Below are 27,409 nucleotides of genomic sequence, written 5' to 3'. Positions count from 1 at the left end.
CAGAGGAGCCTGACGGGCTACAGTCCATGGGGTCGCCAAGAGTCGGACACGACTGAAGCGACTTAATCGCTTCAGGCACACAAGCACACAATCCTCCTCCCTAAAGTTGCTCAAGATGCGAAGCGCTCAGATCCGCGCAGCCGCAGGTTATACCACTGAAAATAAACGCGTGTCTCCAAAAAACTACAACCCCCAAGAAGATTTAGGGTCTGACAAGCGGCGGGGTGGCGCTAGCTTAGTCTCTCTCGCGAGGAAATAAAAATCTAACTACCATTCCCGGCGGGCGCAGCGCTGCAGATTGTCCAATCAGCTTTAAGTAAAAAGTATCGCGAGTCTTCGGTGAGAGTTGGCGCTATAAGCCCGTGGTACCAAGTCTCGGAAACCCTTTTCATGAAGATGGCGCCGAAGGCGAAGAAGGAAGGTGTGTGCTGGGGCTGGGGATCAACAGCTGACTGGCCCAGGGTCCCCGCAGAGTGAATGAACTGGGAGGACGACGGCTGGGCTAACCCTTGCGGTGTCTGCTCCGGAGCAGCTTCCCGCGTTTCGGCAACGCTAAGGAGCGCGTACGCCTAGCCGCATGGTTGGGGCTCTAGTGAAGGGGGTTGGGGAGGCAATCCTGGCCTGTACCGCCTGCCAGGGACAGCCGGGTCGTCGGCTCTGGGAAGCTCCATGTTTCCTAGACCTGTACGGAATCAATACTCTCAACTGTTTGACCCCACGTTAAATGGGTGGCTGTGCAATGGTATATACAAAACTACTAGTTCACATTCTAGTAAGTGCCAAGCGTTCGTTCATTGCTAGTTTCTTTCTCATCCCAAGTTCGTCCTAGAATCGTGCACATGATGGAAAAATTTTAATCTCCTGAGACTTGTGATGTCTTCAAAGGAACCACTGATGCACGTGTGGCCTGGGACGCCCACTACCGGTCTTGAGGCCAGAAGTGATTTCTAAATCCTTCACCCTCGTTTTCTTTGCTTTTCTCAGCCCCTGCTCCTCCTAAAGCTGAAGCCAAAGCAAAGGCTTTGAAGGCCAAGAAAGCAGTGTTGAAAGGTGTCCACAGCCACAAAAAAAAGAAGATCCGGACGTCGCCCACCTTCCGGCGGCCCAAAACACTGCGGCTCAGGAGGCAGCCCAAATACCCTCGGAAGAGCGCCCCTAGGAGAAACAAGTCAGTACTGCCCCTTGTTTATGAAAAGATGTTTGGGTATCTTCCATTGGTAATTGGGAAATTTACCAAACATAGAGTATGGCTTCTCAAAATCATGTTGGTACCTAGAGTGCTTGTCTAACGGGAGTATGAGATTAATGCCATATTTAAAACAACCCAGAGTCATTGTCAAAGTTAGTCAATTGTTAGATTGTTTCATATGTGGTTTACTTTCTGGGGAGTATAAAGTGGGACTGAAATCTTTAAGAGTTCCAGGTTAGGGACCTGTATTGGACAGTGAAGGCCTGCAGCAGTATATAGCAGCTTCTTTTCATTTACTTTCCCAAATGTTTACACTGAAGGAATGGTCGGGGAGGGGGGGTGGGCAAAAGGATAGGGTACATGAGTGTTTTGGTGTCACACTGTTGGTGATAACTGACCTTAAGGAGCACAGTTGAGAGTAGAGCCATGGTAGTGGTTACCACCAAAGGTAATTTAACCATTGCTTCCTACGAAAAAGGCAGGAGAGTAGATTGTGTCCACAGAGAAAAGGACTTTTACCCCCATTTGCACCTAGAATTTAGTGTGATGAGAGGTTGAGACCTGATCTCTATCTTCAAAAGAGGACAGTATACCCAGGCAAACAGAGCTTTGCTTCTCTAAATTTCAGAGGGAAAGCTATGTCCTGAGGGGCTATTGTAACTTTAAGCCATAAATAAAAAGTTGCTCTCAAGAATTGATGGCTTACCAGCCAGTTTTCAGTAACCAAAACAGGGAAAAACAGTCAATTCAGCCTCATAGTGAAGCACCAACATTCTTAGGCACCCTAGCCTGGATTTCAAGATTCCATAGTCTTAACTTTGCTCTTGGGTTTGGTTTTCTAACTTCTTAAGTCTCACCTTTCTTTTAGAAATTTGCTCCTCAGGAATGTTGAGGTCAGGTAAAGAATGAAGAGGGTTGGAACTCAAAGATGATTGTTTAATCTCTTAAAAGGATGAAAGCTCTTGAAATGTCACTAAGCCAAGGCTCCAGGTCCCCAAGTTTCAGGGTGCATGTGATGACACTGTTCAGCGACCAAAGTCTGACAGAAATGATTGCTGTCATTGTCTGATACACCTGGGCCCTTTGAGCCTTGGGCTCCAAAAAAGGGCCCATCCTTTTACTGGGCCCACGCCAGGTGACCCCGTTTTACCTTTCTCCCAGACTTGACCACTATGCCATCATCAAATTCCCCCTCACCACCGAGTCAGCCATGAAGAAAATAGAAGACAACAACACACTGGTATTCATTGTGGACGTCAAGGCCAACAAGCACCAAATTAAACAGGCTGTGAAGAAGCTCTATGACATTGACGTGGCTAAGGTCAATACTCTGATCAGGTAGGTGAGTGGGGCCCTGTGGGATGGGAGGAGGCCAGGGCCTCTGTCACCTAAATGGCAAGAAATTCCTTGATGCTGCTTTTGGGGTCCAAAGTAGGCTTCCCAGAACGTCAGCTGTCCTGTCTCTAGGACTTAGGGGTTAGTTGCTCATTTTCCTGATCCCCTACCTCTAGGCAAAAGCAGGCCCTAGAGTAAGGTACCGTTAATGTCAGAATACCTGTGGTTTGTGGTTTAGTGGCTTCCCTGACTCCCTCTGTGCAAATGATGGAGAAAAATCACTATTTGTGAGGGAAAAAAAAATGACATGAACAAAGGAACCACTGATGCATCAGAAGTCTGGGTGGAAGAGGGTATGGGGGCAGTGAGGGGCAGCAAGGATTAAGGCTTCCTTCACCACCCTAGGCCTGATGGAGAGAAGAAGGCATATGTTCGACTGGCTCCTGACTATGATGCTTTGGATGTTGCCAACAAAGTAAGTTTCCTTTGCTACAAACTCCTTAACACACTCCCTGGGTGCAAATGATGTGTCTGTTAGTGACCAAAGCCTGACTTCGGTGATTAGTCTTTACTGACTGACGGCACCTCTGTCTTTTAAAAATACTGTGACATTCCCTCTTAATCTTCACATTTCAACTTCCAGTAACAAAGTTCCCTTTTGTTTTTCAGATTGGCATCATCTAAACTGAGTCCAGCTGGCTAATTCCAAATATAAAAGTTTTCACTATATATATGCTTCTTGTCTTTATGTTGATTTTTGGGTGAGGGGCCATACTGTGGTACATGCACACTTAAGTAACCAGGCTTGGTTGGGTAAGACTTTTGGTCTACTTACCCTGTTGGAACACTCAGCCATATCACTTCACTATACTTGCAGCAGAGATTTATGACCCAGATTACAGTTGGTTGTCCTAGGACAACTACAACTTGACCTCCATCCTGGAGGTAAGAGGCCAAGCAAGAAGCTTTACAAGAATGCCTTCCTTTATCTGGAAGAGGCTCGGTATGAGACCAATATCCAGAGGTTCCATTAGCATCCATGTCAGGGCTGTGTGGCTTGGCTGGCTTTGCAGTAGCACCTTACCCCACACCCACCTACTGCGTCCAACCGGTCTGCCCGCTTCCCTCACCCCTTGCCCAAGAAAGGACAAGGACTTCAGAGGCCTTCTTTCATTGGTGTTTTAAATAGTAGGAGCAGGCTTGGTGGAGGCTGGCCCCAACAGAACACCTCGGGCGAGGGGCTAAGCCTCTTCTCCATTCCTGTGAGGCTGTTCTTGGTGGTGTTGCTGTCCTTGCCACAAATCCCTAACTGCTTTTTCACTCAGTCAAGAACTTGTCTTTGTGTTGGTGGCTGGGGACGCGCTGGGGGCAGAAGTCAGAGCGGAGGAGGCGGGAAAAGTAGACAAGGATCATGACATCTAGCATGAGCAGGATGGCCAGCAGGAAGGTTCCCAGGGTCCTCTGGCCAGCATAACCCAGGAAGAGATGGGTGAGGTAGGCCTGAGGGGCCAGGCGGAAGAGGAAGTACATGACCAAGTTGATGTATTTGTTGACCCGATAGAGGAGGAGATGCTGGGCATTATTGATCTTCATCATCATGCGTATCGTGAGGAAGATGTTGCTGACCTCCACCAGCAGTGTTAGGACACCCCCACCAACAAATCTGCTCCAAAAGATGCCTGAAAAGAAGGCACCCATAGCCTACAAGGCAAGGGAGAGAATGGGTTAGGGCCCAGATACTACGGTTTTCTTGGAAGTTAGGGGTAATATCCAGGGTATCAGAAGGAGGGATAAGAAATCCTTTAATAGCTTCACTCTGAAACAAAGTTTACAGTGGATTCAACAGTAGTAAATCTTGATCTCTGGCTGGAAGGCCATGATTGTTGGCTTTAAGTAGTGAACCAAGGGCTCATTCTGCAAGCCCTCAGCACTGTAGCATGTGGGACACGGTGGGGATGGGGTTTAGAAAAGATGGTCTTTACTTTCCAGGTTAGGTACTTTCAGGTATAGGCACCAGGCCTATACCACATCCCCAGCTTCTCACTTACCATGACGTGGTGGACGAGGTATTCCCAAGAAGCTCTTGACTGATGGCTAATCACGATATCCACCGTGTCGTGGATGAAATACCCTAGCCGAGGGATGGGGGAGAGGTTGTAAAGGGTACCGAATTAGAAGTTTATCCCTGTCTCCCCACCCATTTAATGCCTCCCGGCAAGATCTACCTGCGGAGAAGCAAACAAGCAGGTAGCCAGAAAGCGACCATGCTTTCTCAATCTCCACCAGCATCTCAGGGGTCTGCCATATACTGAAAGAGAGTGAAGAAGGCAAGCTCTCATCATTTCAGTATCCCAAAGGTCCCACAAATCCTATTACGGTAGCCAGTCCACTATTGGCTGACGAGCGAGAAGGGGCTTGGCTGAAACCCAGGTGTGTCCCGTTTCCCAGGTGACAACACCCTCCCCCGCCCCCACCCCTCACCCCGCGCCGCCTGGGGCTGCCGCCGCTCCTGGTTGGACAGCATTCCAAGCCGAGAATCAGGTGAGACTGCCTGGGCCATAGCCCGCCGGTGAGTGATGGAAAGCGGAATCCCCAGCCACCTTCACTCCCCCAGCCCTCCACTCACCACAGCAGCGCCCAGATCCCCGACACAATGGAATGCGCGAAGGAGACGAGCAGGTTATGCCAGCGCCAGGTCCGCAGGGGGTCGGCCCGCACGTGCGCAGGCAGGGGCAGGCGACAGAGCGCGTGCCGGACTGCCCGGAAGGTCAGCGTGGCGCCCAGGAGAAGCGGCAGGGCGGGGACCAGCACTGGGGGCATGCTGGCCCTCCCTGCCTCTGTCCGCCCTCTAGGGGGCCTCCTCCGGCTGTTTGGGGACGGGGCTCCCTCGCGGACCAGTCCACCCTGGATCCCTGTCCTGCCAGCCGCCGACTTCACACACACGGTTTCGGCAGAGCCTTGTAGGCCCCTTCGCTCCTCCCGTCCCCCGCCGGCCTCTGCCCCCGCCCCCAGCCGCCCGCGCCCCCGCTCCGCCCCGCCCTACCCGCCTGTCCCCGCCCCTCCGGCGCCTCTGCAGCGCAGAGAGCAATAGCCCCATTTCCCCCCGGCCCCCCGGGCCCGCCAGGCTTCCGCGGACTTCAGTCAAAAGGAGCTGTCCTGGGGGCGCCGCCGCCGAGCCACCCCTCACTGGCGCCTCCCGACGGCCGACGGAGTCCCACTTCGCTCGCTTGGCCTCGTTAACCCGCAGCCACACTTTCCCCAGGCGTTCCGGCTCTCCAGCCTGGGCGCTTCCTGAGAGAACTTTCTCTCCGCCTTCAACTGTTTGGTGGGCAGAGCGGAGCTGAGCAGACCCGTCACAATCCACGTTCCTAATCCCTGGTCCCAGGGACCAGCCGGTACCCAGCTTCGGACGGTGCTCTCCGCCCAGACCTTGTTCCACTGGATCACTAGTTTCTTGGGGCCCAAAACGTACACGTTTACCTGCCTCTACCTCGTCCCGCACCGAGTCGGTGCCTAGAAACTGTCGACTAACCCGTCAGCACCCCTCCTCCCAGCCGGCTCTTGGGCTCCTGGGGCCGCGCGGCACTCACAGTCCTCCCTGACAGTCCAGCTCGCTTCTCCCCGCTCCCTAGAGGCTGGGGCGGGGAAGACGGCCGATTTGCCCAGGCCGCTAGAGTGACTCTGCAGCCCAGTGGACTGGCGCAGAGGCAGCTCTCGACCACAAGGTGTCAGCCTATCCTCACCATGGCGCGGGATCCCCTCCCACAGCCAAAGAAAAGAGGTGATTGTTTTGGGTGGAGAGTTAGCCAGACTCAGCAAACAGAAGGGCGGTGGAGAGCTGGGGGTGGGGCGGAGGGGGCGGAGGTGCTGTGACTGGGAAGAAGTATCAGAAGCCTTGAGGCGCCAAGAGGTTTGGGTGTTTGCTCTGTTTCCCCTGCTGACTCCAAGGTTACACATTAACCCCTCTGGGGCTCCTTGGTCAACCCAGGCCTGATCGGTTTCTAGGTGAGAGCACGGAGTGTCCCGGCTGAGCGGTTTTCCCCCTTGCGCTCCCCTTTGCTCTCAGGGCAGCTTTGTCCGCCAGCCACACCGGCCTGAGCCAGACGGGGATTGAGGCGGGTGGTGCGTCATGAGGGGCCCTTCTAGTGGTCATCCCGCGTGGATAAGTTTGGGCACCCTTTCAAGGAGCTGAAGATAAACACTCCTTTTCTCACATTCCTCGCCCACTCAGAAATAGGGACGCTGTCCCTTAGCTCATCACCATCCTTCCTGCTTCCTTAACTGAGCTTTTATGGAGCTATGGAGCTCGTGATGAGCAGGAGGCGCCATGGAGAGACCTGAAATTAAACACACTTCTGATCAAGACCTTAATTGTACTAACCAGCCCCCTACCTCTGGGCAGAACCCTTTAACTCTTATCAGCCGAACGACCATCTTTCTCCCTCTCCCCGATTCTTTCAGGTAGCAGTCCACTTCCCTCCCATCTTCTCCCAAGGAGGGCCTCTCTAGTTAAGTGTTTAAGTCAGATTACTCTGCTGCAGCGGCAAGCGTTGTATGTGTGCTCTGGGGAATTGAGAGTGTTGACGAGCGCAGAGCTCACCAGTCGGGACAGCCCGGAAACCGTGTTGCATCCTCCCTAGGTGAATCAACTTACACAGCTCAGGGTTTCCCCGGTTCCTCCCTAGGCAAACACGAAACTAGCCTTGCACCCTGCCCACAGACCGAGAGTGCTGACTCGGTTCAGTTTTGGTAGTTGATCGTTTGCGTGCTAATGAGAATCTGCCTTGTACTTCGAAAACAGCGTGATGAGTGGGCAGAGTGGGGCAGAGAGAGATCCGTCCTTTCTTCCCACCCTCTCTTGGCCTGCGCGGGGAACCCCTCCGGTCTAAGGAAGAACTGCAAGGGCCGGATGCGGCCACGTGTGTAGGCAGTGGCTGGCACAGTGCTGACCTTTGCGGGGCGTGCCAAGAAATGGCATATCGCCCTATTCCTTGGACCCTAGAAGGCCGACTGCGGATCCGGACCGCAGGAAGTGTGCAAATGAGCAGAGACAAATAAGAGGCCGAACCAACACCTAGCTCCACTAGCTCCGCCCCGTAATTATCTTGAATGGCAGTGGGCGTGGTTCTAGAGAGGGCGGGTCCGCGCACGCGCTGCCTTTGGGTTTGGGGGTTCCGGAATTGTGACTCTGAGAAATGAGATGGAGAAGTACGAGCGGATCCGAGTGGTGGGCAGAGGTGCCTTCGGGTGAGCCAGGGCTCTGGGGGAGGAAAGCGCTTGGGGAGAGGGAAAATCAGCCCCCCAATTCTGACCTCAAAATCGCCGCCCGTGTAGCCCCGCCCCGAGGCGTGAGTGCCCACTCCGGGAAGCCCCTCCCAGGCTTCCGGTTCTAGTCCTGGTTGGGAAACTCCGCCTCCAAGGAGGTCACGCCCCCGGCTGGCCTTCTGGGCCCCCGCAGAGTTTGTTCTTTAATCCTGACTCATTCATTCAACAAATGCTGAGCGTCTGCTATACTTGTCAGGTTTTCAGTGCTGGGTATACAGTTAAGACTTGGATTACTGTGATATTGAATGTTTGCCTTGGAGACGAACAGAGATCATTCTGTCATTTTTGAAATTGCATCCAAGTACTGCATTTCGGACTCTTTTGTTGACCATGATGGCTACTCCATTTCTTCTGAGGGATTCCTGCCCGCAGTAGTAGATATAATGGTCATCTGAGTTAAATTCACCCATTCCAGTCCATTTCAGTTCGCTGATTCCTAGAATGTCGACATTCACTCTTGCCATCTCGTTTGACCACTTCCAATTTGCCTTGATTCATGGACCTGACATTCCAGGTTCCTATGCAGTATTGCTCTTTACAGCATCGGACCTTGCTTCTATCACCAGTCACATCCACAGCTGGGTATTCTTTTTGCTTTGGCTCCATCCCTTCATTCTTTCTGGAGTTACTTCTCCACTGATCTCCAGTAGCATATTGGGCACCTACTGACCTGAGGAGTTTCTCTTTCAGTATCCTATCATTTTGCCTTTTCATACTGTTCATGGGGTTCTCAAGGCAAGAATACTGAAGTGGTTTGCCATTCGCTTCTCCAGTGGACCACATTCTGTCAGATCTCTCCACCATGACCCACCCATCTTGGGTTGCCTCACGGGCATGGCTTAGTTTCATTGAGTTAGACAAGGCTGTGGTCCTAGTGTGATTAGATTGACTAGTTTTCTGTGAGTATGGTTTCAGTGTGTCTGCCCTCTGATGCCCTCTTGCAACACCTACTGTCTTACTTGGGTTTCTCTTACCTTGGGCATGGGGTATCTCTTCACGGCTGCTCCAGCAAAGCGCAGCCAATGCTCCTTACCTTGGACGAGGGGTATCTCCTCACCGCCGCCCTCCCTGACCTTCAACGTGGAATAGCTCCTCTAGGCCCTCCTGTGCCCGTGCAGCCACAGCGTGGGGTTGGTCCTCCCGGCCACCGCCCCTGGCCTTGGGCGTGGGGGCGTGGGGGCGTGGGGGCGTGAGGTATCTCCTCCTGGCCGCTGCCCCTGACCTCGGACGCTGGGTATCTCCTCTTGGCCGCCACTCCTCCCCTGACCTCGGATGTGGGGTAGCTGACCTAGAGCCAGACATCCTGGAATGTGAAGTCAAGTGGGCCTTAGAAAGCATCACTACCAACAAAGCTAGTGGAGGTGATGGAATTCCAGTTGAGCTATTCCAAATCCTGAAAGATGATGCTGTGAAAGTGCTGCACTCAATATGCCAGCACATTTGGAAAACTCAGCAGTGGTCACAGGACTGGAAAAGGTCAGTTTTCATTCCAATCCCAAAGAAAGGCAATGCCAAAGAATGCTCAAACTACCGCACAATTGCACTCATCTCACATGCTAGTAAAGTAATGCTTAAAATTCTCCAAGCTAGGCTTCAGCAATATGTGAACCATGAACTTCCTGATGTTCAAGCTGGTTTTAGAAAAGGCAGAGGAACCAGAGATCAAATTGCCAACATCCGCTGGATCATGGAAAAAGCAAGAGAGTTCCAGAAAAACATCTATTTCTGCTTTATTGACTATGCCAAAGCCTTTGACTGTGTGGATCACAATAGACTGTGGAAAATTCTGAAAGAGATGGGCATACCAGACCACCTGACCTGCCTCTTGAGAAATTTGTATGCAGGTCAGGAAGCAACAGTTAGAACTGGACATGGAACAACAGACTGGTTCCAAATAGGAAAAGGAGTACGTCAAGCTGTATATTGTCACCCTGTTTATTTAACTTATATGCAGAGTACATCATGAGAAACACTGGACTGGAAGAAACACAAGCTGGAATCAAGATTGCGGGAGAAATATCAATAACCTCAGATATGCAGATGACACCACCCTTATGGCAGAAAGTGAAGAGGAACTCAAAAGCCTCTTGATGAAAGTGAAAGTGGAGAGTGAAAAAGTTGGCTTAAAGCTCAACATTCAGAAAACTAAGATCATGGCATCCGGTCCCATCACTTTATGGGAAATAGATGGGGAAACAGTGGAAACAGTGTCAGACTTTATTTTTCTGGGCTCCAAAATCACTGCAGATGGTGACTGCAGCCATGAAATTAAAAGACGTTTCCTCCTTGGAAGGAAAGTTATGACCAACCTAGATAGCATATTCAAAAGCAGAGACATTACTTTGCCAACAAAGGTTCGTCTAGTCAAGGCTATGGTTTTTCCTGTGGTCATGTATGGATGTGAGAGTTGGACTGTGAAGAAGGCTGAGCGCTGAAGAATTGATGCTTTTGAACTGTGGTGTTGGAGAAGACTCTTGAGAGTCCCTTGGACTGCAAGGAAATCCAACCAGTCCATTCTGAAGGAGATCAGCCCTGGGATTTCTTTGGAAGGAATGATGCTAAAGCTGAAACTCCAGTACTTTGGCCACCTCATGCGAAGAGTTGACTCATTGGAAAAGACTCTGATGCTGGGAGGGATTGGGGGCAGGAGGAGAAGGGGACGACAGAGGATGAGATGGCTGGATGGCATCACTGACTTGATGGACATGAGTCTGAGTGAACTCCAGGAATTGGTGATGGACAGGGAAGCCTGGCGTGCTGCAATTCATGGGATCGCAAAGAGTCGGACAGGACTGAGCGACTGATCTGATCTGATACAGTTAAGACCAAAACAGGCGTGGTCTTCTCCTTCTTGGAGCTTACACACTACCGGAAAATTATACTATAAACAGGCCATTGTTAAAGCAGTGATTAACAAACTGTGAGAACAGAGTACAACACGAGGGAGTGTTCATTTGGGATGGTTAAGGAAAAGTTCTCTGAGAGGTGAAATTTAAAATCAAAACTTGAGGAATGAGGATTGATACGTAGTGAAAAAAGCAAAACTTCTCAGGCTAAGGAAACAGCTTTTGCTAACGTCCTCACGTGGGAAAGAATTCAGAATATTCAAGGAACTGAGAAGAAGACTAATGTCATTGGAATGTAATGGGCAAGGTAAATAATGGAATAAAATGTGATTGTCACAGAGGGCGGGAACCAGATTGTGGCCTTGTGTGTGTGTGTGCGTGCTAAGTCACTTTAGTGACTTTAGTTCCACCCTGTGCGACCCCATGGACTGTGGCCCGCCAGGCTCCTCTGTTCATGGATTCTCCAGGCAAGAATACTGGAGTGGGTTGCCATGTCCTCCTTCAGGGGATCTTCCAGACTCAGGGATCCAACCCACAGCTAACTCCTGCATCTCCTGAGTTGCAGGCAGATTCTTTACTGCTGAGCCACCTGGGAAGCCCCTATGGCCTTGTAGGCAGAGGTAAAGAAGTTGAATTTATTTACTTAGGGTGTCAAGGAAAAGAGATTTAAGCAAAGGAATGGTCTTGATTTGATTTGCATTTTTACAATGTCACTGATTCTGCCAGTGGAATTTAGATTTGAGGTGACAACAGTGAAAAGGACCATTTGAAGTCTAGTGTAGTATTTTAGGCAAGAAATGATGATTTGGTCAAGGATTATAGCAGAAGACACAGAAAAATGGATGGGTTCACAATATTTTGGAGGTAGTAGAAACAGCGTTTACAGATATGTTAGTGTGAAATGGAAGAAAAATTCTGGCATGATTTTCGGGTGTCTGATTTTAATAACTAGTGGATGGTGTTATCATTTACTGAGACGGGAGAAACTGAGGAAGGAAAAGTTTTGAGGTCAGGGATCAAGAGTTTTGTATTTGTTACATTTTAGAATGCTTGTGGGCCATTCAGGTAGAGATACAAAACAGATAGTTGAATATGTAAGTCTGAGGCTCAGAGGAGATGTGTGAGCTGGAGATAGACATTTGATACTTAGACAATCCTTCATTCAGCAGATACTTGTAGAGCTCTTACTAAGTGCTGGGGTATGCACTAGGCTATGCAGTGGGGCTATAGTGGTGAAGGAGAAAGAACAAAACCCTGCTTTTATGAACACTGACGACAGAGTTGGAAGAAAATAATATAATGAATGGCTCCTGCTCACTGAGTATTTTTGATGTGCCAGGCGGTGTGCTGAGTGCAGAACTTTCATTTTCTTATTTGATCCTCTCAACTACCTTGTGAGATGACCCTTTTTTTCTCAGAACCTGATGTCACATAATTTAAGACCAGATAACTTGTAAGAGGAGGAGCCAAGATTTGAACCCAGGCAGTTAACTCCAGAGTCTGTGGGGACTTACTGAGACCAAGACTAACTTTACCTCATTGAGCCTATGGTGAAACTGAGTCCCAGATAAGTTAAAAGACTTGCCAAAGGTCTCGCACAGTTTGTGGTCTGTTCTCCCTACTCCTCATTCGTGTTCTGTGCACTTACTTAGATGACTTCTTAGTGTAGGCACTTATTCCCCCATCCTAAGAAACATCCAGTCACCAGTCTGACCTGCTTGATATGTGGCTGGAGGCTCAGTCCCTACTCCTGTACTCCATGTCCTCAGGATTGTTCATCTGTGCTTGCGCAAAGCTGATCAGAAGCTGGTGATCATCAAGCAGATCCCTGTAGAGCAGATGACTAAGGAAGAGCGGCAGGCAGCCCAGAACGAGTGCCAGGTGCTCAAGCTGCTCAACCATCCCAACGTCATTGAGTACTACGAGAACTTCCTGGAGGACAAGGCTCTCATGATCGCCATGGAGTACGCACCAGGTGGGACAGCCTTCTTGCATTGGCCTGAGGGCCTCTCGCCACTGGGACAACCCCGATTCCCTCTTTGGAGTGGGCTTGGCTGAGGGTCTGAGGTATATAGAGTTCTGACCCCAGGCGTGTGACACCGGCAGACCTTCCTTGCCCTGTCTGGGCCTTTAGTTTCATAAAAGGAAAGACTTAAGCACAGAGAAGCCTGGGTCTTGACGAGTTCCCTGTGGCTGCAGGCGGCACCCTGGCCGAGTTCATCCAGAAACGCTGTAACTCCCTGCTGGAGGAGGAGACCATCCTGCACTTCTTCGTGCAGATCCTGCTGGCGCTGCATCACGTCCACAGCCACCTCATCCTGCACCGGGATCTCAAAACCCAAAACATCCTTCTCGATAAACACCGCATGGTCGTCAAGATCGGCGACTTTGGCATCTCCAAGATCCTTAGCAGCAAGAGCAAGGCCTACACGGTGCCTGGCGTGGAGGGGCCCTCAAGGGTGCTGGAGGTTTTGGGGGGCCAGATCTACTTGGCATCTCTGTCTCCACCCCTGCACCCCCAAGATCTTGGCCCCTGGGTCCCTGGCTCTGTGGTCCCGCAGGAGTAAACACTTTGGCCTGCTTTGGAGGGATGCTGTCTCTAAGTGGGCTTTGGGGCTGTAGCCTTGGTCCTCCCACTCCGGCTCTAACAGCAGCTACCCTCCTGCAGGTGGTGGGTACTCCCTGCTACATTTCCCCAGAACTGTGTGAGGGCAAGCCCTACAACCAGAAGAGTGACATCTGGGCCCTGGGCTGTGTCCTCTATGAGTTGGCCAGCCTCAAGAGGGCCTTCGAGGCTGCGGTGAGTAAGTCCCCTGAAGGGGAACAGCTGGGAAATCCCTCCCTCTGTCTTCTGAAGTCCGTGGCCACAAGCACCATTATGTCTCTCTCTTCAAGTTGGTTGGTGGGTTACTCCAAGCCTGGGCTGCACCTCCTCTCACACTGTGGGTTCCTAAGGGTAGGGTGTGTGTCCTCCCTTAAACTGAAGACTCCTGAGGGTAGGACTCTCCCATCAGATAAGGGACTTTCCTAAGGGCAGGACTTGAGTTTTCCCCAACAGGCAGCCAGTGGACAGGGCTGCAGCTCCCCGTCAGAGGTTCTTGAAAGCCGGGTTTGGTTCCCCTATCCTCCTAGGAGTCCCCTTACCACACCCAAGGCTTCCAAGTGAGTGCAGGGCTGCGAGCACCCCACCAGGCTAGGGGCTAGAGCTGGGGTGCTACTGATTTAAGAGCCTGGCTGAGGCTCCCCTGCCTTCACAGAACCTGCCAGCGCTGGTACTAAAGATCATGAGCGGTACCTTCGCGCCCATCTCTGACCGATACAGCCCGGAGCTGCGCCAGCTGGTTCTGAGTCTGCTCAGCCTGGAACCCGCCCAGCGGCCGCCGCTCAGCCACATCATGGCGCAGCCCCTCTGCATCCGGGCGCTCCTCAACCTGCACACGGACCTGGGCAGTGTCCGCATGCGGAGGCCGGTGCAGCGAGGGGGGCGGGAGGGGGCCCTGGGAAGCAGGGGTTGGGGGGCACCCAGGGGAGGTCTGGGGCAGAGGGGTGCTCTGGGCCAGTCCTCTCTGCCTTAGTCTGGGATCGTCAGGGAGGGTCCTTGTCCTGATGCCCACCGCATCTGTCCCACAGGGCAGAGAAGCCCTTGGCCACTGGGCCACCCATGACCCCGGGCAGTACAGGAAGCAGGACCACCAGCGCCCGGTGCAGAGGTAAGTCGGGCGAGCGGGGCGACCACTGGGGTCCCTGCGGCGTTCGCACCTATGTAACGGGCCTGATGAGCTGTCCCCGCAGGCGTCCCCCGGGGACCTGCACGGCCGGCCATCCCGCCACCTCTGTCGTCGGTGTACACATGGGGCGGCGGGCTCAGCGCGCCACTCCGGCTGCCCATGCTCAACACGGAGGTGGTCCAGGTGGCAGCCGGGCGCACGCAGAAGGCCGGCGTCACTCGCTCCGGGCGCCTCATCCTTTGGGAGGTGAGCAGCCGGCAGGGGTAGGTCAGAACCGAGGGGACGCGGAGTGCGGAGCTGAGCGCTCAGGCTCCGCCCACGCCCTCCCCGGTCCCCTCGCAGGCCCCGCCCCTTGGCGCGGGAGGTGGCGCCCTCCTGCCGGGGGCGGTGGAGCAGCAGCAGCCCCAGTTCGTCTCCCGTTTCCTGGAGGGTCAGTCGGGTGTGACTATCAAGCACGTGGCCTGCGGGGACCTCTTCACCGCCTGCCTGACTGGTGAGCGGGTCAGAGCCCTCCCCTGTGGGGACTCGGCTTTAAGAAGGCCCCCAGAGCAATTTCCATCAATTGCCTGTCATTTGCTAATCACGCTTTTATCTTTCAGGAGGTGCTTTACTTACAGATCTCCCTTAACCTTCCTAGCTGACCTGGCAAGGCAGTTAGATTCCCATTTGACAGATCTGGAAACTAAGGCTCAGAAGCTGTCACTTGTTCAGAGTCACACACTTGGGGAAGAAAGAACCCTGTCCTTGATTCCCCTCACCCAGTTCTTCCAGCCCTAGCTGCCAACTAACTTTTTCTCGTTCCTCTAATCCAAGGTTGCATTGGTCTGTCTGGAAGAACAGCTTAAACTGTCTCCTTTTCCCTTTCCTCACTGCCCCCTTCCCCAGACCGAGGCATCATCATGACCTTTGGCAGTGGTAGCAACGGGTGCCTAGGCCATGGCGGCCTCAATGACATTAGCCAGGTGGGTTCTGCCTGCACCCTGGGGAGGAGGAAGTGGGGAGATGGCAAGGAGCCCACATCTGAGAGCTGACGCCCAGGTTGGGGGCAGGGGAATCCCCAGCAACCACAGTCCCAGTAGCTTCCAGGCTGCACCTGTTCTGGGCAACGTCTGGGGAAGTACAGAAAGACCAGGCTTCCCCAGTGGGTGTGGTACATGTGGGGGGTAGTTAAAGAGACAGCCACCTCACGAGAATCTGCAACTTCCAACTTCATCCTTACGGGAAATGTCGAAGCCTGGTGGCTAACCAGGCCCCTTGCCCAGTCTGCCCTCGCTTCCTCTCTCTCTCTTTCTCTCTAGCCCACCATTGTGGAGGCCCTGCTGGGCTATGAGATGGTGCAGGTGGCTTGTGGGGCCTCTCATGTGCTGGCCTTGTCCACTGAGCGAGAACTATTTGCTTGGGGCCGCGGAGATGGTGGTAAGCTTTCACTATGTTCCAGCCTTTGGAACCCCCAGCCGTGGTTTCATAGCCATGAACCCCCTTCATAGCCATCTTCTACCCCATGGCCTGTTCCCTTGCCCTTCTTTTCTCTCCGATTCATTTGTTCACTCCACAAACCTTCGTTGTGCACCCACTATGCGCCCACCTTGTCCAGAGTGCTGGACAAGACGAATACGATGTCGATTCCTTCGGGCGCTCATGATGTCACGAGAGAGAGTTCATTTCTCCACCCATATTTGTTGTGATCCTCTCTGGGTCAGGCATCAGACTGGGCATTGAAACTAGAGACAGATGGGGTCCCTGTCCTCCTAGGGGACTCAGTCTAAGTGGAGGAGGGATCATAGAGGATATATCTCCAGCATGATAGAGGATAGACAGCTGCAGGGCTCCCCCGAAGGTCCAGAGGTGTGGGAACCCAAGGAATGGCAAGAGGCTCCACTTGGAGAAGACAGATTTGGTATCTGAACAGGGCCTTAAAGGAGGAATAGGATTTTGACCCACAGAGGGGCCAAGGATGGGCATTTCAGCCTGGGAAACAGCCTTCATTCATGCTGTCACCTCCTCTCCATGTGTCCTCTTTATCCTAGTATCATCAGTCCTAAAGCTCAGACAAGCCCAGTCCTGGTTTCTCCTTATAGGTCGGCTGGGACTAGGCACGAGGGGAGTCCCACAGCTGCCCCCAGCAGGTACCCATGCCCCCAGGACAGGAAGCCCAGAGGGTTATATGTGGCATTGACTCCTCTGTGATCCTCACAGTGCCTGGCCAAGCCCTGGCCTGTGGGAGCAACAGGTAAGTGGGAGCAGCAGGTAATTAGGTGCATTAAGATGGCTAACCTCCCCACCCCCCCACCCCACCCCCACTCCCGCTTAGCTGCCAGGGTTCCATCTGTCACTGCCTACCTCCCACCAAGGATTAGAAGTGAGGAGGGCTTGAGTTCAATCCAGGGTGGGACCTGATCAACCCAACCTGCTATGAGTTCAGCCCAGAGAGGGGGCCTGTCCCCTGGTGCACCAGCTCCTGCCCAGATAGGTGAGGGGGAGGACAGTCTATATTAAGTATGTCAGTTGAACTGGCTCCTGCCTCTGTCCTCAGGTTCAACAAGCTGGGCCTGGACCACCTCTCCCTAGGGGAGGAGCCTGCCCTACACCAGCAAGTGGAGGAGGCCCTGAACTTCACTCCATTAGGTTCTGCACCCCTGGACCAGGAGCCCCTGCTGAGTGTGGATTTGGGCACTGCTCATTCAGCTGCTGTAACTGGTAAGCGGGACCTGGACACAGGAGGCCAAAGGCAGGCTATCTTGGCTTCCTTGGGCCCTTTTCTTCCTTACCCCTCTCTTCCCCTACAGCCTCTGGTGACTGCTACACTTTCGGCAGCAATCAGCATGGGCAGTTGGGTACCAATGCTCGCCGGGTCAGCCGGGCACCCTGTCAAGTCCAGGGCCTCCAGGGCATCAAGATAGCGATGGTGGCCTGTGGGGATGCCTTCACTGTTGCCATTGGGGCAGGTGATCAATGGACATTATGGGGACAGATGAGAGTGTGGGCAGACCCTTGGGCAGTGGGGGGTTATGCTCAGGGCTGCTGAACTCAGCAACCCCATGTGGGGGCTGGTAGGGCAATCTAGGAGGCTAGCTGCTTGCTAAACTCTGTCCTTGTCCCATTGCTTTCCTTGGGATTCTCTTTGGCAGAAGGTGAAGTGTACTCCTGGGGCAAAGGGGCCCGAGGTCGCCTGGGAAGGAGAGATGAGGACGCCGCACTCCCTAGGCCAGTGCAGCTGGATGAGACCCAGCCCTACACAGTGACCTCTGTGTCCTGTTGCCATGGCAACACTCTCCTGGCTATCCGCCGTGAGTTATAACTTCACCCTCACCCACACAAGGGTTAACCCAGCTGGCTCCTGCCCATACTCACATCCCCAGTGGTCACACCCCAAATTGCTAAAAGCATCTTCAGCTCCCAGATAAATGAAAGCAGAAGCTGCAGGGCCAAAGTGAGCTCCCAGGGTGGGCAAGGGTAGGCACTTCTTGGGCCTCACTGAAGGGCTGCCCCCTCTGCTCCCTGGGGATCAAACGCATTCTTTCTCCTCCAGCCCTCAAGTCCAGTTTCCATTTGAACCTCTGTTTCTGGGCCTGGCAGGGTCCAGAGTCCAGGGCCCTGTGTGGGAGAATGGAGGGAGCTAAGGCTTGCTGGAGGCACTGCTCTCTGGGAGGCTGCAGGGATTTCTCTTTTGTATTCCCCAGCTGTCACGGATGAGCCAGTCCCCCCTTGACACACCTGGATACACTGCTGGGCTACCCTGATATTGCTTCTCCTGTGAATGGTCTTGAAAAGTGCAGGCGCCACACTGGATTTTATCATCAGTGGGGTATAAGGACCAGTAAAACCCCTGCTCTGCTTTTGGCTCTGGATATGGGCTTCCCTGGTGGCTCGGTTCGATCCCTGGGTCGGGGAGGTCTCCTGGAGTAGGAACTGGCAACCCACTCCAGTATTCTTGCCAGGAAAATCCCCTGGACAGAGGAGCTTAGCGAGCTCCTACAGGGCTACAGTCCATGGGGTCACAAAGAATTGGGACACGACTTAGCGACTAGACAACAACAAATGTAAAACTCAACCCACCCAACTCCCCCAGCATCCTAGTTTCCCCTCCCCACCCCTTCTTATCTTTAGTTAATGTCCCCAGGGTTCAGTCTGGCTAGAGCTGGAGGCCAGAGTGACTTTAGGAAGCCGGGTGGTCTCCGGAGCCTCTGCAGAAAAAGGCTGGAGGTGGCTGTGTGGCGCCACCCAGACCCTGCCCCTTCCCCCAGTTAGAAAGTAAGTCCCTGGTGTCTACTGGGAGAGCAGCGCCGTGCTTTGGACTAGCGCAAGCTGGGGCCTGCCTGGACTGGCCATTCCAGCGACCTAGCCCCTGCATCGCCCGGGGCAGGGAGGTCCCAGGAGCGCTGCCTCCCGCCCCCACTCCTATATCCAGAGGCAGGGGGTTACATAATTTTTGAGTGCCTCCCTTCCCCTGCGGGAGTGCATGGGCTGCAGTACACTCCATGCCAGTCCCCCAAAGCAGGTTGGGAGAAGGGGTAGCTGGCTGGACCAGACTAGTTTCCCAGATGACTGGGAGGTAGCGCCAATAAAAAAAAAAAAACAAAAAAACAGCTGCCTGCCTAGAGTGTGGTCTCTTCAGGGGTGGGGGCGGCCACCCCAGGGCTGGGCTGGGCTTGATCTGGGCAGCAGAGCCGCGGTCAAGGGAGGAATGTGGGCGCAGCCTGAGGCTGGGGCCGAGGTTCCTCTGGCGCGGGGCCCAGCCCGGCCTCCCTGCCCAGCTGGACTCCCCGGATCTGGTTGCTATGCTTCAGCTGCCTAGCACCTGGAGGCTGCAGCCCCGGGCCCCTGGGCGACACGTGGCCCCCGAGACCGAGCTGTTGACTCCGGAGAAGCGAATCTTTGTGGCGTGGCCCGGCCTGTCCCCCGAGGCCCTCCGTCCCATCCAGCGTCCGAGCTCCTTCCGACCTCCCCAGCCCTGGAGAGAAGCGGGGCCTCGGTTTTTCTTCCCCAGGGGAAGGGGGAACCCCTGCTCCTCGGCGGTGGCGAGTCTGGCAGAGCGCCGACCCCGAAGCCGCCGGCCGGCCGGGTGGGTGGGGAGCGCGGCGGAGAGGGCGCTAGGACCGCGCGGGCGCAGCCCCGCCCCCTCTTCCGGCGGGCGGGCTCAGGGGCCGCGAGCGGGCCCCGGTCGCCAGTCGGCGCCGCCCGGAGCCGGGAGCGCGGCCGGAGCGAGGCACGGGCTGTGGGGCCTCCGCGCACCCGGCCCCGCTCGCCCGTGCCCGCCCGCCATGCCCGGCTTCGACTACAAGTTCCTGGAAAAGCCCAAGCGGCGGCTGCTTTGCCCGCTGTGCGGGAAGCCCATGCGTGAGCCCGTGCAGGTTTCTACCTGCGGCCACCGCTTCTGCGACACCTGCCTGCAGGAGTTCCTCAGGTGCGGCCGGGGGCGGGGGGAGCGGGGACGGCCGGCCGGCGGGGACGGGAGACGCTGCCCCGGGAGGGCCGGGGCCGGGAGCATGCCGGCTCTTTGTCTGTGCCGCGGCTCGGTGACCTCAGGGGTGCCCACCGTGACGTCACGGGGCTGCGGTGACGTCACGCCCCGAGGGAGGGCCACCCCCCCACGCATGAATCCGTCGGGTCCCGCGTGCTACGCGCCGGGTGGGACGAATCCCGTGCCTTCCCGTGGGGTGGAGGTGGGAAAGGACGCCCTTCCTGACCTGCGGCCGGCCCTTCCCCCTCACCTGAGAGCTAGAGCGGCCTCAGCCTTGAACTTTGAATCCTTCTGGGAAGAGGAAGACTAAACCCTCCGTTCCTCGCGGAGCCTTAAGCCTCCGGAGTTTTCACCCATCTAAGCCCTTCTCATCTTTCGATGTTCCCAGAACGGCAGCTATTGTTCTCCCATTTCACAGATTCAAAGAAAAAATGCGACTTGCCCACGGGTCGCGCAACAACCTACAGGCGCACAAGTACCTAACTGGGAGGGGGGTGTCAGCGCGGGCCGTTTGTGCTCGAACGATAGGGGAAGGACTGTGACGCCCCGATCTTCAGTGAAGCAGGAGCCCGTTGTTGGGTGCCCCTCCCCGCCCCTGGGGGTCTTGGGTACGGCGGGTAGTCTGGATCGTTAGGGAGGGCCCCGCACCCCGCCGTCTCCCGCCCCTGCTCATCAGTCCCTCGGCTCTTGGGCCCTCATCGAGTTCTGGGCGCCCTGAGCTGTCCTGAGTCTCCAGCCCGCGCTGGGAACTGCACCGTCCGGGACGTGGGGAGGCCGGAAGAGGGAGCCCGGGTCTTGGGGTCGTCCGTCGAGGGCCCCGGGGAAGGTGGGCCAGCCGCTGCCTTGTGTCAGGAGGCTGTATACTGAGGGTTCGCGGGGCCCAGGCTGCGAGAGCACCTCTGGGGCTCGTGCCTGAAAGGCTCCCTGCCTCCGTCCTCCGCGGCCCCTAGCCCTGCGATCTCCGCAGGCCCCTTTGTTTTGTTGTGTTCCCGGCTGCCTGGACCGGTCCTGCCCTCACATATGCTCCTGCTCGAGCCGCGGTGCGGGCCCCCTCCTCCTTTTCCCTCCCCTCCTCCCTTTCCCTCCCCTCCTCCCTCCTCCCGTCCGTGTACACACGCTCCCTACCGACACACAGCCCCATTGTCTTCTCCCGTGCCCTTCCCCGGCCCTCTGGTTTCCAGATGGGGCCAGCTGAGCCTCCCCCCATCCTCAGCTGACCCACCCTGCCTGCCTCGGGGGAGGATCGCGGGAGGGGGCTGTCAGGCTGGTTTCCCTCCCTTCTGCCCCTCTCGGCGGCTTCTGCCCCTCCCCCTCCCGGAAATCCCCTCTTCCTCTCCCCCAGCCCCCTCCCCCCATCCTGTCTTCTCCCCTGGGCTTGGGCCTCCACTGCATAGCCTAGAGCGCTCGGCCCCAGCCTCCCCCCACCCCGCGGCTCACTCCGAAGCCCGGGAAGGGAAGGGATGGTGGGACGGGCGCTGCCCCGCCCACCCTAACAGCTAGGGTGTCCGCCGTCCTGGGGGAACCTTTGTTCTGGCTGGGCCCCAAGCTGCCCAGGCTAATCTTATGCCTAAAGCCTGGGGACTTGCCTCAGCCCCCCTCCCTGACTCCAGAACCACGAAGTCAGCACATTCCAGAAGCAGTCAAGCAGACCCCCCCCCCTCCCCCAGGCCCACCCCTTGTCCCCTGCTCTTGCCAGGGCTATTACTCAGGTTGGTCCAGGAAGGCTGGTTGCCCCGTGGGCATGGGCACACCTCCTCAGTGCCTGGGCATGTATTCGTCTGGGCATTGGCAGCATGGCCAGTAGTAGTCGTGGGATCAGGGGAGGAGATGGGTGCTAGAAATCCCTTGACCACACACAGGGAGCAGGGGACTGCCTTCGGCCTGCAAAGTGCCATCCTGGACAGGGGCGCCGTGTGGCCTCTGCTTCCACCTTTCGTCCTGGCCTGCCCTCCCACCTACCTACATACCTGACTCAGACTTGCCAGAAATGCCAGGCCTGAGGGCCTTCAGTCCTGCTGGGTGCGCCTTTGCCCTGCCTAGGCTGTGCCAGGCAGCAGTGACTGGTCCTGGCTGGGGTCAGCAAGGCCATGCTGGCAGGAGAAGGCATGCCACAGGTTCCTGGAGTACTGACAACCTGGTGTGGGGTTGGTGAAGGACCCGAGGGCAGCGGACTGGGTCAGCAGGCTTCGGATGCCCACTGTGCAGTGAACAGAGTCTTGGCTGTGCTTGTCTGGCCAGTTTTTCTGGGACTAGCCTCTCTTCTGTGTGCAAGGTAGTAGAAACTGAGCTGTGGAATCAGGCAGGTGTATCCAGTTCACCTGGGAGCCCCAGTTCTTTCATCTGCCAAATGGGAACACTGAGCCCTTCTGAGGCAGGTGGTGAGAATGGGGTGGGAGTGTAAACACAGGACCTTGGGGCATCCTCCTCCTCTTTGCTTTAGAAGACACACCCACCTAGAGGAGGGGGAGGTGGAGTAAGGTGGTCCCAAGCTGACCTTTGCCCTGGGATGTTGGCTGGGCACCCTCATGGGGACTGGACAGCCCTGGCACTTAATCTCAGCCCATCTCACCCTCCCCTGTGAGCTTCCAGCCCAGCCAGTGAACATCAACCTGGGGGACTGGGTGGCTGGGCAGCCTGTTCCTTTCCCAGTCCAGCTGCCGTCCTGGGGGGAGGGGTGCCAGCTGCCACCTGTTGGCCAAATGCTGCCTGAGGCAGCTGCCTCTGCCTCCGCTGGGCCCAGATCCCCCCTCCCCAGGACAGGAGCCGTGCTCTTCTGGGGGTCCTGGAGAAGTGGGTAGCCTCAGGCCTCTACTTGCCCTCTCAGGTGAGGCTGCCTGGGAACCATCTGGTGACAGAGAGGCTGTTCTGGCTCGGAGTGGGGAGGGTGGCCCCGGGTCTCCCCTCCAGCTCTGTGACCCTGTCCCCTCCCCTTTCACAGTGAAGGAGTCTTCAAGTGCCCGGAGGACCAGCTTCCTCTGGACTATGCCAAGGTGAGTCCACCGTGCCAGGTACAGGCTCTTGCCGCCCTTGGTGGAGGCTGGAGCTGCCGCTGCAGCCAGTGGGCTCAGGGCCAATGTCAACCCAGTGCTGTGCGCCCCGACAAAGGTGGCCTGTTCCCTCCTACCAGGCCAGTTTGCAAATGAGGCCCGTGTTTGCCCTGGAGGGCGGGCATAATGCCCAGCTTGTGGGGGTGCACAGAGCTTCTCTGTGCCCACCAGAAGTGTTCCCCTCCTCTTTGGGTGGCTGGCCAGACCTGTGGCTGAGGGCCAGGACCCCTCTACGAGGGAGAAGGAAGCAGATGGTGTGGGGGCCGCCAGGGGCTGGGCAGGCTGACTGGCTGTCAACCCCAGAGGGAGCGCCCTGCGTCAGGGAATTGGGGAACCCAGAATCTGAGGCTGGAGCAGATTCCACCTGCTGCGCTCTGTATGCCTGGGCTTGAGGGGAGTTTAGCGGGAGGGAGGTTATTCCTGGCTCTGAGGGAGCCTATGGGGCGGGCTGGAGTGGGCGGGAACTGGGGACTGTCGCAGGCGCTGTCCCTGATCACTGCTCCTCGTGACCCCAGATCTACCCGGACCCAGAACTGGAGGTGCAGGTATTGGGCCTGTCTATCCGCTGCATCCATAGCGAGGAGGGCTGCCGCTGGAATGGCCCCCTTCGGCACCTACAGGTGAGCCTCTGCCCCGGGTGGCAGGACACACCCCGACCCCGGCAGGCACTAACTCAGCCCCTCCCACCAGGGCCACCTGAATACCTGCAGCTTCAACGTGGTGCCCTGCCCCAACCGCTGCCCCGCCAAGCTGAGCCGCCGAGACCTGCCTGCGCACCTGCAGCACGACTGCCCCAAGCGGCGGCTCAAGTGCGAGTTCTGCGGCTGCGACTTCAGCGGGGAGGCCTTCGAGGTGGGTGGGGCCTCGGGGAGGGGGCGGGGCACCCGGGGTCGGGGAGCCCTGAAGACTCAGCGGGCCGCCCCCGCCCCCGCGCTTCCGCAGAGCCACGAGGGCGTGTGCCCGCAAGAGAGCGTGTACTGTGAGAACAAGTGTGGTGCCCGCATGATGCGGCGGCTGCTGGCCCAGCATGCCACCTCCGAGTGCCCCAAGCGCACCCAGCCTTGCACCTACTGCACCAAGGAGTTCGTCTTCGACACCATCCAGGTAGGCCCTTCCTGAGTCCGGGCGGAGTCCGCGGGACCAGGAGCAGGGAGTTGGGCCGCTGACTGCTCCGCTCTGCCTCTGGGCCATAGAGTCACCAGTACCAGTGCCCAAGGCTGCCTGTGCCGTGCCCCAACCAGTGTGGCGTGGGCACCGTGGCTCGGGAGGACCTGCCAGGCCACCTGAAGGACAGCTGTAGCACCGCCCTGGTGCTGTGCCCGTTCAAAGACTCCGGCTGCAAGCACAGGGTGAGATGCCTTTTTTCCTTCCCCTCAGCTCCCTTCTTGGTGCTTGAGACCTCAGACGTAGGCCCTGAGTGGTCCCTGCCGTGCTGCCCGGAAGGCCCAGTCCTTCCTCTGCTGGCCGGCTCCAGCCTTATTAGTGCCTTGTTTTCCCCATTCAGGGCTCAGTGCCCACTACCCTGTATCCACTCCTCCCCTCTCGCCTGAACTCGCCCCTACTCACTCTCCTCTCTTTCCCCCATGGCCTGGGGCTTTGCCGACAGTGCCCTAAGCTGGCGATGGCACGGCACGTGGAGGAGAGCGTGAAGCCGCATCTGGCCATGATGTGTGCCCTGGTGAGCCGGCAGCGGCAGGAGCTGCAGGAGCTACGAAGAGAGCTGGAGGAGCTGTCGGTGGGCAGTGATGGCGTGCTCATCTGGAAGATTGGCAGTTACGGGCGCCGGCTCCAGGAGGCCAAAGCCAAGCCCAACCTCGAGTGCTTCAGCCCTGCCTTCTACACGCACAAGTACGGCTACAAGTTGCAGGTGTCTGCGTTCCTCAACGGCAATGGCAGTGGCGAGGGCACCCACCTCTCACTCTACATTCGCGTGCTGCCAGGTGCCTTTGACAATCTCCTCGAGTGGCCCTTCGCCCGCCGTGTGACCTTCTCCCTACTGGATCAGAGTGACCCTGGGCTGGCGAAGCCACAGCATGTCACTGAGACCTTTCACCCTGACCCAAACTGGAAGAATTTCCAAAAACCAGGCACTTGGCGGGGCTCCCTGGATGAGAGTTCTCTGGGCTTTGGTTACCCCAAGTTCATCTCCCACCAGGATATCCGCAAGCGAAACTATGTGCGGGATGATGCGGTCTTCATCCGTGCCTCTGTTGAATTGCCCCGAAAGATCCTCAGCTGAGAGCAGACCAAGCAGCAGGAGAAGGGGGGAGGGCAGTGACCTCCATCGGGCATGGCTGAGCCTGGAGAGGGGGCCGGACCCCCTTACAGCTGCTGCTGCTGCCGAGGCTCTGGTACCCCGTTCCCCCTCCCTCCTTCCCCACCACCCTCAGGTGCCTCCTATTGGTGCTTCAGCTCTGACCTCGGGGAAGAGCAGGTCTTAGGGTCATCAAGGGCTTGGAAACCAGCGAGCCCCCGGACCTGTCTCCTGGACAGGGCAGACACGCCTTGGTGCCGGCTACACTCTTCCCGGGACCGAGGTGCCTGCTGGTGCTATGTCCCAAGAGCCATAGGGGGGAGGGGGAGTTGGGAAACTGAGGGGGTAGTTAAAATAATCTTGAGATCAGATTTCTCTTATCCTTTCCCCAGCTGTGTCCCCTCTGGTTATTTATTTACTTAGTGCCAGGAGGGCACAGCGGGGAGCCCTGATTTTTAATAAATCCTGAATTGTATTTATTAACTTGGTTCCAGCCTGACTCTTCCGGGTTGCTTAGGGTCCTGGAAGGCTAGGCCCTAGGGTGAAGTCAAGGGACGGGGGTGGGGGTGGGGGGGGCCTGCAACCGTTCTGGCCCGAATCCAATGGCGCTCACGGATCGCCCTCTGGTGGAAGACAGAGGGACTGCAAGGGGCTTTGTGTGGAAGAGTTGCCTGCTGCTGCCCTCTGGTGATTCTATGAGGGAGCTGCAGGCTCAACACAATAAGGGCTATAGTCCCTGATTCATACCCCACCAAAGACTAGTGCCTGTCCTTTGGCAGGTGTTTCTTGGTCTAATGATAGTAGCTACCATTCATTGAGTACTTTTGATATGGCAGACACTGCTAAGCATTTTATATGCATTATTTCACTTAAGTGCAATAGTTAATAAAAGGACCTTAGTGAGCTGTGATGAAGACAGTCCAAGTTCCCACCTAGCACAAGATACAGTTGGTCCTTTGTGGGTTCCACATCCTTGAATTCAATCAAGAAAGAGTAAACTGGAAACACTTGGGAAAAGCTACAAAGAGCAAAACTTACTGGCTACTCATGGGTAAATTTACATGGTGTTACATTGTATTACATATTATAATCTATAGATTACTTAAAGCATGTGGTAAAATGTGTGCAGGTTATATGCAAATATTATGCTATTTTCTATCAAGGACTTGTTCATCTGTGGACTCGGGGAATTCTTTAAACCAATTCCCTGTGGATAATGAGGGATGACTGTGAGCACTTGGTGAATGTTAGCCTAACTCCAAAGCCTTCAAGGTATTCAAAGCACTTGGATTTCCCCATCCATACTTGCTTTTCATACAGGTCTCAAAGGAGGTGCCTGTGATTATCCATATTTGAACTGACTTCAGTTATCTTCCAGCTATTTTGGGGCAGGGCCTGGATTTTTCTTCCCCTTATCACTGGATTCTGTTTTAAGCTCCAGCAATCCCTAGAATAGCTTCCTTTACTTTTGGCAATAGATTTGGTTTTAGATCTTTGCTATGTTTGCTTTTTGGCAAGTTACTTAGCTACATGACATCCTTACTCGCTGGTAAAATGAGAGTAATCCTGCTAGATTTGTAAAGATTAACTCATCAGCATAAAGTGCCTTACTCTTGCCTGGCCCTAAGAGGCCTGTGTATGGAAAATACTGTTCAGGCTCAGTATGGGAAGGAGAAGGTTCAAAGGCTGTAACTTGCCATCTCTACTTTGCCAGCCAGAGACTCAGGTGGAAAAGCCCTTATCAGAAGTGACAGGAAAGGCCTATGCCTGAGACAGCAAGCCTGAGGAACTAACCAAAGCCTTCAAAAGGTCAAATTCACTCATCTAGAGAGAGACGAAGCCCTGGCTGCTTTGCTGAGAAACATGGCTCTTTCATGAGCTAAACCATCTTGGTATAGTGAGGCCTGGAAGCTGGTAAAAGACCGTGGGTTCTCGCAGAAGAAATGCCTTAAGCACAGACCTGGGTTTCCAGCACCAACAGGTGGAACCTCTTCTGCATTAGCCTTTCCGCAGAAGCCAGACCCCCACCTCCCCAGATCAAGTCCTCTCTGCTGGCAGCACTGTGCCACTGCACCACTCCAGGCGGTAGGGTCATACAGGTTGGTCCCTCCTTTGGTTGACCCCAAACCCATACTGCTGATTCCGTGCCTCTGCAGGTGGTCATAATTGCTTATGGAACTCAAGGCGGGTTTTGCATCACAGTGTGAGTGGGGCTCAACTGTCT

General features: G+C 55.5%; 4 protein-coding genes and 4 non-coding genes across 8 annotated transcripts; 7 read left to right on the top strand and 1 right to left on the bottom strand.

Annotated features, from left to right (window-relative positions):
• Window positions 1-271: 271 nt before the first annotated feature.
• RPL23A (ribosomal protein L23a) lies at window positions 272-3,255 on the top strand. Its single transcript, XM_070390359.1, has 5 exons — window positions 272-421; window positions 985-1,168; window positions 2,351-2,527; window positions 2,930-2,999; window positions 3,194-3,255. Exons 1-5 carry the CDS (start codon window positions 391-393, stop codon window positions 3,206-3,208), a joined length of 477 nt encoding a protein of 158 aa, XP_070246460.1. The 5' UTR covers window positions 272-390; the 3' UTR covers window positions 3,209-3,255.
• On the top strand, window positions 834-900 carry LOC138983987 (small nucleolar RNA SNORD42). The gene has a single exon (XR_011461349.1). It is a non-coding gene; the product is annotated as a small nucleolar RNA SNORD42 (small nucleolar RNA).
• Window positions 2,195-2,264, top strand: LOC138983995 (small nucleolar RNA Z17). Its single transcript, XR_011461356.1, has one exon. It is a non-coding gene; the product is annotated as a small nucleolar RNA Z17 (small nucleolar RNA).
• LOC138983988 (small nucleolar RNA SNORD42) lies at window positions 2,783-2,856 on the top strand. The gene has a single exon (XR_011461350.1). It is a non-coding gene; the product is annotated as a small nucleolar RNA SNORD42 (small nucleolar RNA).
• LOC138983996 (small nucleolar RNA Z17) lies at window positions 3,040-3,110 on the top strand. Its single transcript, XR_011461357.1, has one exon. It is a non-coding gene; the product is annotated as a small nucleolar RNA Z17 (small nucleolar RNA).
• Window positions 3,256-3,606: 351 nt separating the features above from the next.
• On the bottom strand, window positions 3,607-5,532 carry TLCD1 (TLC domain containing 1). The gene is made up of 4 exons (XM_005888194.3): window positions 5,151-5,532; window positions 4,750-4,832; window positions 4,573-4,655; window positions 3,607-4,225 (listed from the first exon to the last, which is right to left on the bottom strand). Exons 1-4 carry the CDS (start codon window positions 5,342-5,344, stop codon window positions 3,842-3,844), a joined length of 744 nt encoding a protein of 247 aa, XP_005888256.1. The 5' UTR covers window positions 5,345-5,532; the 3' UTR covers window positions 3,607-3,841.
• Window positions 5,533-7,644: 2,112 nt separating this feature from the next.
• On the top strand, window positions 7,645-19,005 carry NEK8 (NIMA related kinase 8). The gene is made up of 15 exons (XM_070390354.1): window positions 7,645-7,771; window positions 12,465-12,670; window positions 12,895-13,127; window positions 13,364-13,495; window positions 13,953-14,161; window positions 14,326-14,405; window positions 14,488-14,669; window positions 14,766-14,916; window positions 15,309-15,385; window positions 15,722-15,860; window positions 16,524-16,653; window positions 16,957-17,120; window positions 17,210-17,368; window positions 17,552-17,710; window positions 18,104-19,005. The coding sequence occupies exons 1-15, from the start codon at window positions 7,725-7,727 to the stop codon at window positions 18,130-18,132; spliced, it is 2,097 nt and encodes a 698-aa protein (XP_070246455.1). The 5' UTR covers window positions 7,645-7,724; the 3' UTR covers window positions 18,133-19,005.
• A 535-nt stretch (window positions 19,006-19,540) lies between these two features.
• On the top strand, window positions 19,541-25,660 carry TRAF4 (TNF receptor associated factor 4). Its single transcript, XM_005888196.2, has 7 exons — window positions 19,541-19,827; window positions 22,823-22,874; window positions 23,447-23,551; window positions 23,622-23,783; window positions 23,874-24,035; window positions 24,125-24,280; window positions 24,538-25,660. The coding sequence occupies exons 1-7, from the start codon at window positions 19,685-19,687 to the stop codon at window positions 25,168-25,170; spliced, it is 1,413 nt and encodes a 470-aa protein (XP_005888258.1). The 5' UTR covers window positions 19,541-19,684; the 3' UTR covers window positions 25,171-25,660.
• Window positions 25,661-27,409: the final 1,749 nt, after the last annotated feature.

Source organism: Bos mutus, chromosome 19 (assembly GCF_027580195.1).
Source record: "Bos mutus isolate GX-2022 chromosome 19, NWIPB_WYAK_1.1, whole genome shotgun sequence".
Taxonomy (NCBI): domain Eukaryota; kingdom Metazoa; phylum Chordata; class Mammalia; order Artiodactyla; family Bovidae; genus Bos; species Bos mutus.
This window is presented reverse-complemented; position numbering and strand designations above follow the sequence as displayed.

Bases quoted from the DNA above. Each gene is read 5' to 3' on its own strand.
- NEK8 (XM_070390354.1), top strand. From the start codon at position 7,725: ATGGAGAAGTACGAGCGGATCCGAGTGGTGGGCAGAGGTGCCTTCGG. The intron at 12,671-12,894 runs GTGGGACAGCCT...CTGTGGCTGCAG, and splicing joins CGCCATGGAGTACGCACCAG to GCGGCACCCTGGCCGAGTTC. The intron at 13,128-13,363 runs GTGCCTGGCGTG...ACCCTCCTGCAG, and splicing joins GCAAGAGCAAGGCCTACACG to GTGGTGGGTACTCCCTGCTA.
- TRAF4 (XM_005888196.2), top strand. From the start codon at position 19,685: ATGCCCGGCTTCGACTACAAGTTCCTGGAAAAGCCCAAGCGGCGGCTG. The intron at 22,875-23,446 runs GTGAGTCCACCG...TCGTGACCCCAG, and splicing joins TTCCTCTGGACTATGCCAAG to ATCTACCCGGACCCAGAACT. The intron at 24,036-24,124 runs GTAGGCCCTTCC...TCTGGGCCATAG, and splicing joins TCGTCTTCGACACCATCCAG to AGTCACCAGTACCAGTGCCC.
- TLCD1 (XM_005888194.3), bottom strand. From the start codon at position 5,344: ATGCCCCCAGTGCTGGTCCCCGCCCTGCCGCTTCTCCTGGGCGCCACG. The intron at 4,833-5,150 runs GTGAGTGGAGGG...ACTCTCTTTCAG, and splicing joins GGGATCTGGGCGCTGCTGTG to TATATGGCAGACCCCTGAGA. The intron at 4,226-4,572 runs GTAAGTGAGAAG...CTTGCCTTGTAG, and splicing joins ACCTCGTCCACCACGTCATG to GCTATGGGTGCCTTCTTTTC.
- RPL23A (XM_070390359.1), top strand. From the start codon at position 391: ATGAAGATGGCGCCGAAGGCGAAGAAGGAAG. The intron at 422-984 runs GTGTGTGCTGGG...TGCTTTTCTCAG, and splicing joins GCCGAAGGCGAAGAAGGAAG to CCCCTGCTCCTCCTAAAGCT. The intron at 1,169-2,350 runs GTCAGTACTGCC...CCTTTCTCCCAG, and splicing joins AGCGCCCCTAGGAGAAACAA to ACTTGACCACTATGCCATCA.